The sequence below is a fragment of the Zeus faber genome (genome assembly GCF_960531495.2).
Source record: "Zeus faber genome assembly, chromosome: 7".
Classification (NCBI taxonomy): domain Eukaryota; kingdom Metazoa; phylum Chordata; class Actinopteri; order Zeiformes; family Zeidae; genus Zeus; species Zeus faber.
The window spans coordinates 8,070,541-8,083,003 of record NC_137203.1 but is presented as its reverse complement, the minus strand read 5'-3'; the positions used below and the strand labels follow the sequence as shown (position 1 = coordinate 8,083,003).

General features: G+C 43.2%; 1 protein-coding gene across 1 annotated transcript in view; it reads left to right on the top strand.

The window, feature by feature from the left end:
- The window catches only part of adamts3 (ADAM metallopeptidase with thrombospondin type 1 motif, 3), a gene marked incomplete at its 5' end in the record, with an annotated part of 152,332 nt that overhangs the window by 80,601 nt on the left and 59,268 nt on the right, over window positions 1-12,463 (top strand). Inside the window, 2 exons of the mRNA XM_080003784.1 lie at window positions 6,568-6,724; window positions 11,699-11,804. Coding sequence (XP_079859910.1) covers window positions 6,568-6,724; window positions 11,699-11,804 — 263 coding nt within the window. The remainder of the gene's footprint in view (window positions 1-6,567; window positions 6,725-11,698; window positions 11,805-12,463) is intronic.

The window sequence follows — 12,463 nt, the reverse complement described above, 5'->3', positions numbered from 1 at the left end:
ATCACTACCAGGATCAGCAGATCTATTCCACTGGAAATAGAAGCCCTTCTTTTAATATTAATTATTCATATTTAATTATATTATTAGACAAGTAATAACCTGGAGCCACAACTTCATCACCGGACCAACGGTGACACGCAAGACCACCGTGTCCACATCCTCCACCTGCTTCCTCGCTTCAAGCACCAAATAGTCTACGTGCAATTAATAAATAGAAAAAGCAACTTTTATATCAATCCACAGTTTTTATTTAAGCCATTTAAGCGCGATGTTCCAGAGAAAACAGTGAGTCACTGCAGCGCAAGACTCTGGCAGCCGCTACAGACATGTGGTAGAGTCGACTCCTCCCTTTCTCCAAGGCGTGCCCAGCGCCGCCAGGGGCACCTCTTCTCACTTTTCCTTTTGGCTAAATTAAGTCATTTATTCTGGATTATACGACTCATTAGAACATAAATGTTGCCACGTTATCTTCCTGCCCTGATTATAAAAACTAATATGGGGAAAATAGTTATTGCCTTCTTTCTCCCCACAAGTACCACGCCATTTAATATGGTTATTATTTGGGTTTATTTTATTGTATTTTATCCAAACGTGAATGTCTGCTGTCATGCTGACGTCGGTGTTCCATGTGAATGCAGCATAAATATATGTTTTTGTGTAACCTAGGTAATCTAAACACATATGATAATCATGTATATTTAAATATGGGCGGTGCATGCACAACACAAGGTTCAGCGTCTCACCAGATTCTGCAAATTAGCGGTCATATACCTTCTAGTTTTTTGTTTAGTTTGTTCAGTCGGAACAGCTTTACAAACCTATCATACACCCGTCAAGATATTTTGGACATTGGATTACACAATTTCGATAATTTTGTCAGCGATCTCCGGCTCTACACGGTGATCATCTGGACTACCAACCCAGCTCCACCGACCGCAAGAGGTCGCAGGCGACGTTGAGACCGTAAACAAAGGGGAGGAAAGAGAGAAGGGCTAAGGGCTTAGCTAAGGCTAACTCCTCATCTGCTATCTCTCCTTAGCATTTTCCTCTCCAAAGTATGATCTCTGACAAACAAAATGGAAGAACTGCATCTGCTGATCACCACTCATAAAACGATTATGGTAACTGATAACTCCGTTAAGACCAGAGGAGGGGGACTGTGCATTTATATTAACAAAGGTTGTTGCACGGACAATGGTATCAGCGAGGGACACTTCTCTGCTTACCTTGAATATCTCAGGGTTAAGCATGGACCTTTTTATCTGCCCAGAGAGATAACATCTGTCATGACTGCAGCATACATCGCCCCGAATGCTTGCAATGAAAGAACTGCATGCTGCCATGAGCAAACAACAGACTACACACCCGGAAGCCTTTATTGTTGCAGGTGTTTTCAACTGCTCCAACCTGAAAGCTGTACTCTCCAAATTCCACCAATATGTCTCCTGCCCAAACTAGAGGGGAAAAGACCCTCGACCATGTTTACACAAACATGGCTGGAGCTTACAAAGCCATTCCCCTCCCCCACCTGGGATAGTCTGACGACCTCTCACTGTTCCGACTCCCCAAGTACACACAACTCATCCAACCAGGACAGTTAAAGTATGGCCATAGGGGGCAGCACCGGTTCCAACACACCGAATGGAGCATGTTTGTCACCCTGGACTCCCACAGACATTGACTCATATGCCGCCTCCTTTCTGGACTACATCAATACTGATATTAACGGTGTCACCACCCCCAAACAGAACACAACATTCCCTGACCAGGAGCGGTCGATGAACAGAGAGGTACGCCTACACCGCCTTCAGATCAGGTGACATGCAGGCCTACAGTTCAGCCAGGGCAACCCTCAAAAGGGGCATCAGGAGAGGCAAGCGCAGCCACAAGCTAAGGATCAGAAAGCACTTTAACAACAACTCGGGACCCCCGACACATGTGGCAGGGCATCCGGGCCATTACGGATTACAAACCCACCAACACCATCCCCCCTACCAGTGACTCAACAACTTCTATGCTCGCTTCGACAGGGAGAACCAGGGGGCCGCCATCAAGGCTGTGCTCGCTGCAGTCCACCAGCCCCTCACACACTCCCCCACCGAGGTATGTGCTGCACTGAGCAAGATCAATGCACATAAGGCTGCTGGCCCTGATGGTATCCCTGGAAGTATGCTCAGGGCCTGCGCTGAGCAGCTGACTGAGGTCCTGACTGACTTCTTCAAACTGTCACTGACCCTAGCAGCTGTCCCCATGTGCCTCAAGAAGAAATCCACCACCATAATGCCGGTACAAAAAAACAGCTCTGCAGCGAGCCTAAGCGACTTCCGCCCTGTTGCACTCACCCAAACCATCATGAGGTGCTTCGAGAGGCTGGTCCTGGCTCACCTCAAATCCTGGCTACCTCCAACACTGGACCCCCTCCAGTTTGCCTACCGCCAGAACAGGTGCACGGAGGACACCCTCTCCACGGCACTACGCTCCGCCCTCTCCCACACCTACGTGAGAATGCTATTCATCGACTTCAGCTCTGCATTTAACACCATAGTCCCCTTCAGACTGGTCACCAAACTAGGTGACGATGATGTTAAGTGATGTTAGACTACTAGGTGATGTTAGATTAGGCGACCTCATCTCCTTAACCCTTAGCCTGAACACCGGCATCCCACAGGAAAGTGTACTGAGACCTCTCCTCTACTCCCATTTCACCCACAACTGCACTACTTTACGTGGCTCCAATACAATTATCAAGTTTGCAGACGACACAACGGTGGTTGGGCTCATTAACAGCAAGGATGAGACGGACAACAGGGAGGAGGTCCAGCACCTCGGGGTGTGGTGCACCGAAAACAACCTGGCCCTTAACATCAAGAAGACCAAGGAGCCCTTCCTGGACTTCAGGAAGATGAAAGGTGACACACACAACCCCATCCATATCAACGGGATGGAGGTCGAGCATGTCACCAGCTTCAGGTTTCTGAGTGTCCACATCCCCGAGGACCTGTCTTGGGCCCTCAAGACCTCGACCCTCGTGAAGAAGGCTCATCAGCGTCTTTCATTCTGAGGAGACTGAAGAAAGCCCACCTGTCTCCACGGATCCTGGGGAACTTTTACTGCTACATCATCGAGAGCATCCTCACCAACTCCCTCTCAGTCTGGTATGGCAACTGCACCGCTGCGGAAAGCACCGCAGAGGGTGGTGAAAACTGCCCAACGCATCACCGACGCAGCTTCTCCAGAGACACCTCTCACCCCAGTCACAGGCTGTTTGCCCTCCTCCCATCCAGGAGGCGCTACGGGAACCTCCAGGACCAGCAGGTTCAGGAACACCTTCATCCCCTGAGCTGTCATCCTGCTGAACTCTACACCACAATGACAGCCCCCCTAATACCTGCATTTCGCTGTCTCAGTACTTTGTGCAATGACAATAAAGTTGAATCTAATCTAATCTTATCTAATCTAATCTAATATAAGAATACATTTATGTTTTAGTGTAACCCAGGTCATCTAAACAGATAGGATAGTAAGAATTAATATATATTGTTATTCTGTTTTCGGGAACTCCTGCCCCCTGGTGGCTCAGGGTTCCAGACAGGAAGTGCAGGTGACCGCCATGTTTTGGGTTTTTTTCCAGTTCTTGCAGTAGGCAGCAAACAAGGCTATTGGACTCCACAAACATTCAACTTAAGGACCACTTTTAATCAAATGGAAAATATAGAGAAAATATTCTGAGGAAGTGAAAATGCAAAGTCAGTGTTTACAGTCGTTGTTGAAACTGCTGTGCATGTTGGGTATTCTGGTGAGTCAATTACAATCGCTTCATTAGCCTTCCAAGCCATGTAGCCGTTTGGAATATAAATGTGCAAGGATAAAATTGAACCTGATAAAATTGTTCATAGATCGTTGATAAAACACACTCAAAGCAAACATAAAGCATTTATAATCAAGCTAAATACCTTTTTGTACACTTTTTAATTTGGCAACTTGCAATAGGGTCACTGAATGCTAGGCTAGGTGTTCACTGGCTTATTGTCGCTGTTGAGGTTCCCATTTTTGCGAAGCTAATTTATGGTTAGTACAGGCAATTCTGATTAAAATGTATAAGTAATTGTGTACAGAGTTATGGAGATTGATGTAATTTATTCTGATATACAGTATTTAGAATTCAGTTTGCTGTGTGTAGAATTTATTGAAGGCACTCTGCAGAAATGGAATATAACATTCATGTTTTAATTGGCGAATATTCCCATGAGAATGTTAATCGTGTTTTGGTTACCTCAGAATGAGCCGTTTTTAATCTACATAGGGAGCGGGTCCTCTTCCAGGGAGGCCCCCATGTTGCACGGCCATTTTTATACAGTAACCCAGCATGGACAAACCAAGCGCTGGCTCTTCCTCACACCTGCTTAGCGTTACTGGGTGGTCCATCCTATTTGGCCTTGGAGTGTGTATCCTGCTAACGCTATCTCACTATCAGACTAAACACCTAGAATAAAATAGCTTTATAGCATAAGTTCGCTAATGTTAGCTTGTAGCCACCGTAGCTTCTCCTACGTCATTAGAAAGGGAGGGATCATTCTTATTATTCTTCAAACTTAATTGTTATTATTGTGATATGAAATGGAATCATTTTGTAATTCAGTGCAATAGATTATTGCTAGCTTTACCAGGCTGATCGATGACGACGCAACAATACCACAAAAGATGATTGATAAAGGCCCAAATGCGGTTGCCCGGGGCAACTGGGAAGCTGTTATGGCCGACCCGCCCGCCATGGTAGGAATTGGTTTTCAGAAAGACTTTTTATCCAGGTGTGCTGAATCAAAATCGATGATGATCCGTTATTTACTGGTAGAAAAGGAAATATTCCATCAAAGCTGTAAATTATCACAACACACTCCATCCACCTGCAGTTAGAACCAGAAGGGAAATGTTCACCTGGTGCAGTGTAGGAAATTGTTAAAATATTGCTCTAATACTGCTCTAAATGCTGTTTTGGTTGAGATAGACACACGGGTCAAGGGGACTATCAATTCAATGCTCAATGCTCCATCTTTTGATTAGGATTTGTGCTTGTATGGGCAGCTCGTATAATGGCTGCAGAGGAAGCAGTTCCTGCCCCCGCCGGCTCTGGCAGAGGTGAAAGTGAAAATCACAAAACCATCAATAATGGCCCGGAAATGCTAAATGACTTGGAAAATGAGTTTGGGCGGCAGGGCATCATCACTTTCCGCCAGACCGCACCGTCTCACAGATATCTATCATTGTTCACAGTGTGCTACTGTATGCGTGGCGGCTGTGCAAAAAGCTGAATGCAAAGATTGCTCCACTTAATGTCTGAACTGGCTGCGGCGTGTTATGGTGGTGAATAAACAGGTGAGTCAGTGGGTTATTGTCGAGCGTTTACTCACCAGTCTGATGTGGCGGTCACCGTGAGTGGAGTAGGTTCATGGATCGGGGGTTGATTTTCTACTAAGACGCTTGATGTTAGGCTCTTGTTTGGTGGGATGATAAAAACTTGATAGTTTTGGGTCATGCAGGGAGTGATTCCACCCTCTCCTTCCCGTGCTGAGTACTAATACAGTTTTCACACCAAAATTAGCGGGTTGACCCGCTGAAAATAGGCGATTGACACCTTTCCCATTGCCAGGAGAAATGGAGTCCTGGTGCGTCACGTTCAACGTCATGAACGGGGCGTGTCATGGTTCCAGTGTGATTGGGAATAAAACAGTAGAGCAAAAGAAACAACAATAACAAACTGTTAAACTTGGAAAAAAATGTCTTTTTAGCCGTTCAAAAGAATCGGCTCGTTCACAAACGACCATCGGTGGTGGGGAGCGGAGATGCTCCTGCGGTTCGGAGACGGGCTTGGGGCGGTGCTGGAGTGACGCGGAGCCCGGCAGGGAGCGTGGGGGTTCTCCACTGTGCTCCCCACGGTGCGATCCCCACACTCACAACGTTTCACGGTCCCCCATGCGGGAAAAAAGTCCTAACTTCTGATTTTGTATACCAAATGGGATATGAAATGATGAAATGATACACGGATATTCCTGTCTATTCATGTGCCAGCGTCCAGAATTTCAACCCGCGTCACGCAGGTAAATGGGCCAAAATGAGCGGGTCAACTATTGCCGGGTGATTTGACATGGGACTGAGATTTTTTCCTTTCCCACTGGTGACAAATGCCAAATGTTAGCGGGTGTTACTGGGTTTTTGGCGCAGTGGGAAAGGGGTAATAGAGAGTGGCTCACTGCCATATTGGCGTTAATGTGAGCTCTGATGAATTACCTGGCCAGTGACAGGTGTGGTGGCCAGGTATTGCACAATAACCCAGTCGGTGGGATAATAACAAAACAGGGATAACTGGGTTCAACGTAAATTATATATGTTACTACATATAAGCGGTTATATAAATAACAATTTTATTCCAACACTGTAAAATAGTGCACCTAATATTTTTGCAGTGGAAGCTCTCCCTTGATGCCGTGTTCTGACAGTGAGACTCCGTGTTTGTATTTCCTTTCTGTTTCTGTTCCGCTAATGAGGGGTATTTTGTGTTTGTCCTACCAGTCCATCAGCCTCATCGAGCGGGGAAACCCCTCGCGGAGCCTGGAGAACGTCTGCCGCTGGGCCTTTGTGCAGCAGAAGGCCGACACCGAGCACTCGGAGCACCACGACCACGCCATCTTCCTGACGCGCCAGGGCTTCGGCCCCACCGGCATGCAGGGTAAGATATGAGCAGGAGGAAGGGACACCCAGCATCTCAATCATACTTATTATTTCTTATTAATGTTTATAAAATATCTAAAATATTATTTTTGCATTTATTATTATTTTTGTTGTTATCTTTATTAGAAGGGGTCCAGCCCTGCCCTAGTGTTTTTGTTGGGATTGTTCTAAGTTTTTCTCCTTGGCATTTTCCGGATAAAAATGTCCACCGTCTTTCATGTCCACGGACATGAATGAGGTCTGGTTTGATTCTGGGCATTTCATACATTTTATGTTATAAGTTTGATCAACATCGCAATTTATTTGGAGCAGGAAAAAAACGTTGCAAATTTTTCGGAAGTAGCAGAAAGTTAGCGTAGCGAGATGAGTTTGTGGAGCGGAGCGCTTTGTGATATCATCATCCAGTTTGTAATATATGTGCATTTTGTGGCTCTAGGGGGCTTTTGCATGGGGCGAGGTGTGCAGTGTAGACCCCATTGGTGTTAATCGGTTGCCTTGCGCAGGATATGCGCCGGGTTACATTTCCATTCATTTATTTATTACATTTATTATTTTACTATTGTTATATTTTATTTATTGAGTAATTGCCATTTTGATGCTGTTACCAGTAATGTTACACGAAGTTGCAAGTAACATGAAATCAATGGCAGAATTCAGCTAAATCAGCTTATTCTGCATGTGATTTACTGTATGAAATCCCCGTAAACACCTTTTAACAATACCGTTTCCATAGGCACCAACATCAGTGTACATTACCCACTCTTGAAACAGTGGAACGAGAAGCCATCCGTACTCCAGAGATCATGTTAAATGAAACCAAAAAATGCTTATAGTATTGCTTATATATCATTCTTTATTCTCTATTATTTTTCTTTCTTTATTGATGTGGAATTTGAAATTCCACTTCCATAAAGGCAAAGTGGTTTTAAAACACTGGCTTATAGCTTTTTAATCTTCTCATATGAAACACAACCTTTTCCAATCAACCACCAGGGTGATTAGGATTCCCTCCAGTCGGCTTCCATGTGTGATAACTTCCACATACTTTTCTATTGAAAACACAGTAATCTCTTCATACTTGCGTGGCAGCAGGCCGTTGGTTCAGCTCCTCCGTGGAGATCGCTGTCGTGTCAGGTGATTCCTGCCCTATTTCCAGACATGACACAGGTGAAAACAAATTTGGTTATAATGCTGATTTACGATTGACACATGTGCTCGCTGATGACATGTTATTGCTCTTCCGTGTGCATGGGTCTTTTTTGTAATGGTAATGTCATATTTTTGCAAATACGTCTCATGGAATTAGCTTTCGAATCGTTGAACTTTGTCCCCTGTTTCACCTCGTTATGAATTAGTGAACGCCTCACACGTGTTCAGCTGCTGCGTTTCAGGGATAAACACTGTTTTTTTTTGCTTTTCCTCACAGGTTGAATGAGCCTCCAATATGTGGGCCTATGAATAATGAACAGAGAAGCACATAAGTGGCGACGCCCAGAGCAAATTATTGACATGAGTCTCTTAAACGGAATAGGCTTCTTTTAAAAACCAAGACAATGAAATCACACGTGGTTTGGAATGTAAACCACATTAGTGTGTACCCAAAATGATCAGCCTATAGCACTCGATGTCCTGTTTGGGAAGGGTGGCTTAAACTGACATTCTAAAATCATTTTGTCATTTCTCGCAATCTGGGCTCAGCACCAGACATTCAAAGCTATGGGATTGTATTCAAAAAACATCATGAGCCTACTATACATGTAGCTCCTAGGTGGCTAAATCTGGAGAAAATCCTACGTTTTTCCATTTAAGATTTATTCACTAAGTGTTTATGGGATAAAATCGTCACTAGATCACCAAGATCGAACCACAAGCGCTCCTGAAAAAACATGTTAATATGATCCGTGATGACACGTGGGGACGAGGCGCATTGTGGTATGATTTATACAAATTAAAAATGTGTATAATTAATATTTTATGTATAAACACATAAACAGGTCTTATATTCCAGCCAGATGCTCGTTATTCGAAATCTGCAAAGACTCCCGGCGTTCTTCAGAACCAGGCAACCTGCGTCCGTGCATCGTGTTTACATGAATCTTATTTTTTAACGCGGTCCAGACTCCAAATTTTCTATTAAATGCGTTTTCTCCCCTTCAGGAACTAAATCCTGTTTTTGTGCCCAGTTTGCTCTTTCTCTGGAAACGGTGAACCAGAAAGATGAAAATAAAATAATCACAATGTGCAATAGGCCAAAGGGATAAACGTTAAATCCAAAAATGTAAACATTAAACAGAATGTTCTCAATAAACCTAAAAAGAAAATGAACAGTAAAAATACACATTCACATTCGCTGGGAGGTTTTGGAACTCTGACCTGTAAGATGCTGAAATTCTGGAATATAAATTACAATGTGACCGTCTGCAGGTTTGCACATTACCGTTCAATCAATTCAACATTTCGCTCTTTTCTGTTGCTGTCCCGTGTCCTAGCAGAGGAAGGGAAGGTTCCAGGACAACTTTCGATTAATAATTGTAAGGGTAAAATAAGATGTGACTCTTAATGAATCCCTCCTTAGGAATGCAGGAAGCTTTTAACAGTGAAAATATTCGAGAACGTTTTGTGGTGTTTTTTTTTTTCTTCATCTATTGTAAGTGATCCTTTAGTTCTGCAGATAAAACCCCCATTGATATCAGGATTTGTCTTGCCATACATACAATACAGCATACAGTAGATAAAGATCATGGCTCTACGTGCTTTGAAGACTGTTGATCTGGTCTTATATCTACTTCATAAAAAAATTAGAAACATACGTATATGTGTGTATGTACGGTATATGAGAGACCATTTTTGCGAGTGGGGATCAGGATCATTAGGCGTTGTATCTGAGTTGCGGCCTCCTCTACCACTCCAGTAATCAAATGCAAAATTACTTTCATGGCATCTGGGGAAATCATCCAACAATCACTTTTCTGCGGCTGGCCATGACCGAGCCTTATTTTTCTGAGCATCGGAGAGAGACAGGAAAAATGAAACTGACACTGTCAGTGACGGGACTTCATAATGGGATCACTTTTCGAGACATTTTGAAAAACACCAGCCAGTGGCCGTGTTCCCGCTCGATCCATCCCGAGAAACAGAAAGGTAGTTTAGTTAACATGCAGCGGCGCATTCCAGCTCTGCATCCCCAATCAATCTATCAATGGAGGGAATAAACTGGGAATAATTAACAACCGGGCGACAGGGAATCTTCTCTGCAGGCTGCGGATGCGATGGCTGAAATTGTGAAACAGTTAACGAGTGATTGATAAATCAATCTTCGTTAAAAAATAATCGAATGAAATGATTGTAACCAATGGAAAAGTTGTGTTTAAGACTGCTGAGTAAACATATATTCAATTTTGAAACTAATTACATGGGTCAGTCTAGTAAATGAAATAAATAAATAATGTTTGGAAAATACCTGAAAGATTAAAAAAAAAAAAAAATCATAAAAAAAAAATTTAAGCATCATAAATCAAATGATTGGAAAATAATTGTAAGATTTTCAATAATAAATAAAAACTGGAATTCATTAAAATGACATTTTTTATTTAATGAATTAAATGCCGTGGAGAGACAATTACCTTGTAAAGTACTATGTAATTGGTTGTTTCAAGGGAAATGTCCTTTTGATTCATATATTAACATTCATACAATATGAAATTGGCACCAGTGTGGAACTACTAAATGGAAATACTGAATATATATATATATACTGTATATAAATAAACAGTTTGTTTGTTTCCTTCCTGGAAGTCTGGTCTCATAATTAGCCGACCAGAACATCACTTAATGTGCAGTGTGTAGTATTTATGGAACTGGCTTCGCAGAAATGGAATATAATATTCACAAGTATGTTTTAATTAGTGTAAAATCCCATGAAAATAAATTAATTGTTGTGTTGCCGTTACCTTAGAATGAGTCGTTTTTATATACATAGGGAGCAGGTACGCCTCTACGGAGGCCGCCTTGTTGCGCCGCTGTGTTTCTTTGCGTTTCTTTGCGTTCTGCCTGACCAACAGAAGCCCATTTATCTTGGAATTTTTGAAAGCAATGCAGCACGAGTGGCATTTGGAGCAAGTGTGAGCTGCGAAAAGCGAAAGACGCTCCTCGATCGATCTCAACAAACAATGTGCAACTCAGGGTGCACATTGTTTACCATTGCAGCGTGTCAGCGGAGCGAGCTCCATCGCTTGAGATCGATCGAGGAGCGTCTTTCGCTTTCGCAGCTCACACTTGCTCTAAATGCCACTCGTGCTGCATTGCTGCATTGCATTGCTTTCCCGTTTATTGTACCACACTGGTAGTTTGGTAGCAACGCAGAGAAATATGGGGCATTACTATTTTACTTTTTACAAAAGTATTTTGACCATGTCTTCAAGTGGTCAAAATACTATAATACCACACTGTTTCCTTGCATTTACAAGTCATTTTAGAATATTTTATGTGCATTTTCTGATCTAATAACTCAAAAAATGTGTTTGAATCTACATAATCCAAACAAATCTTGTTTTTTAAAGGTTTTTCCTGGATGACTATAAACCAAATACCTTGGATTAAAAAATCTGGAAGTGGATGTAAAGTATGTGAGGAGGTTCTGGTTGTTTGAGTTGTATTTCCAGACGTACCATTCAGGGTACTTCCTTGGGCGGTGTGTTATTTTGGTTTTCATTCTCTGGAGAGAATTTTGTGGGGCTCACTCCTAAACGTTGAGGGTCGCACGTGCACGCTGTAATTGAGTTTAATCTCGGGGGGGTTTGTTCCGAAGACCGGGATCTGCCGTGCGCTCCTTCTGTGAGGCGTTTCTTTTCAGTGGTCTCGTGGCGCTGTTTTCCTCCTTCCATCATTATCTTTCTAATTCACAATGCTATTCTCGCTTATCTGTCTTTCTCGTTTCTCATTCAATCCGTCCTTTCTGCTCCGTTTACTCCAGGTTACGCTCCGGTGACGGGCATGTGCCACCCGGTGCGAAGCTGCACCCTCAACCACGAAGACGGCTTCTCCTCGGCGTTCGTCGTGGCCCACGAGACCGGACACGTGTAGGTTCCCGATTCCGTGTTCAGCTCCTCCAAAGGAAGGGCGTGGTCTCATTTGAATTTGGGGATGGATGGACGTTGGATAGGAAACTTTACGATGCTACTATTCATTGAAGATTAGGTGTATAAGGATCGGCGGGAAGTTAGGTTCTCTATTTTTCAACCCAGGCCTTATCATTGCTGCAAGCTCCTCAGTGTGCTTCAGTGCAGTCCAATGGAGCAAACATTTAAGCCTAATGTTGAATCCCCTTTTTGGAAATGGGAAACTCATATCGTAGCCAGATAAACTTTACATGTTATACAGGAAATGGCCACAAGCCTTTCATTTTGTAAGGTCTTTGGCTACATGCGTACTAACGTGAGAGAAACTAGAAACAGGAAGTTGCATCGCTTACTACTGGACACCTGCTCTAGAAATGTAATGCTTTGGCTGTATTGCAGTGATTATAAAATTTGATATGGTATTGCTGCTATTTCAAACATGTTCAAAGAACGAAATCCTAATTCCTAGTTTCTGTCGTAAGGCCTAAACGTTTGCCCCATTGGACTGCATTAAAGCACAGTGAGAAGCTGCAGAAGAGTGGTAAGTTTCTCAGCAGAAGCTGTTCAGCAAGTTTGTGATTTGAACAGTTATAAATTAAAGGAACTTACATTTTACTAAT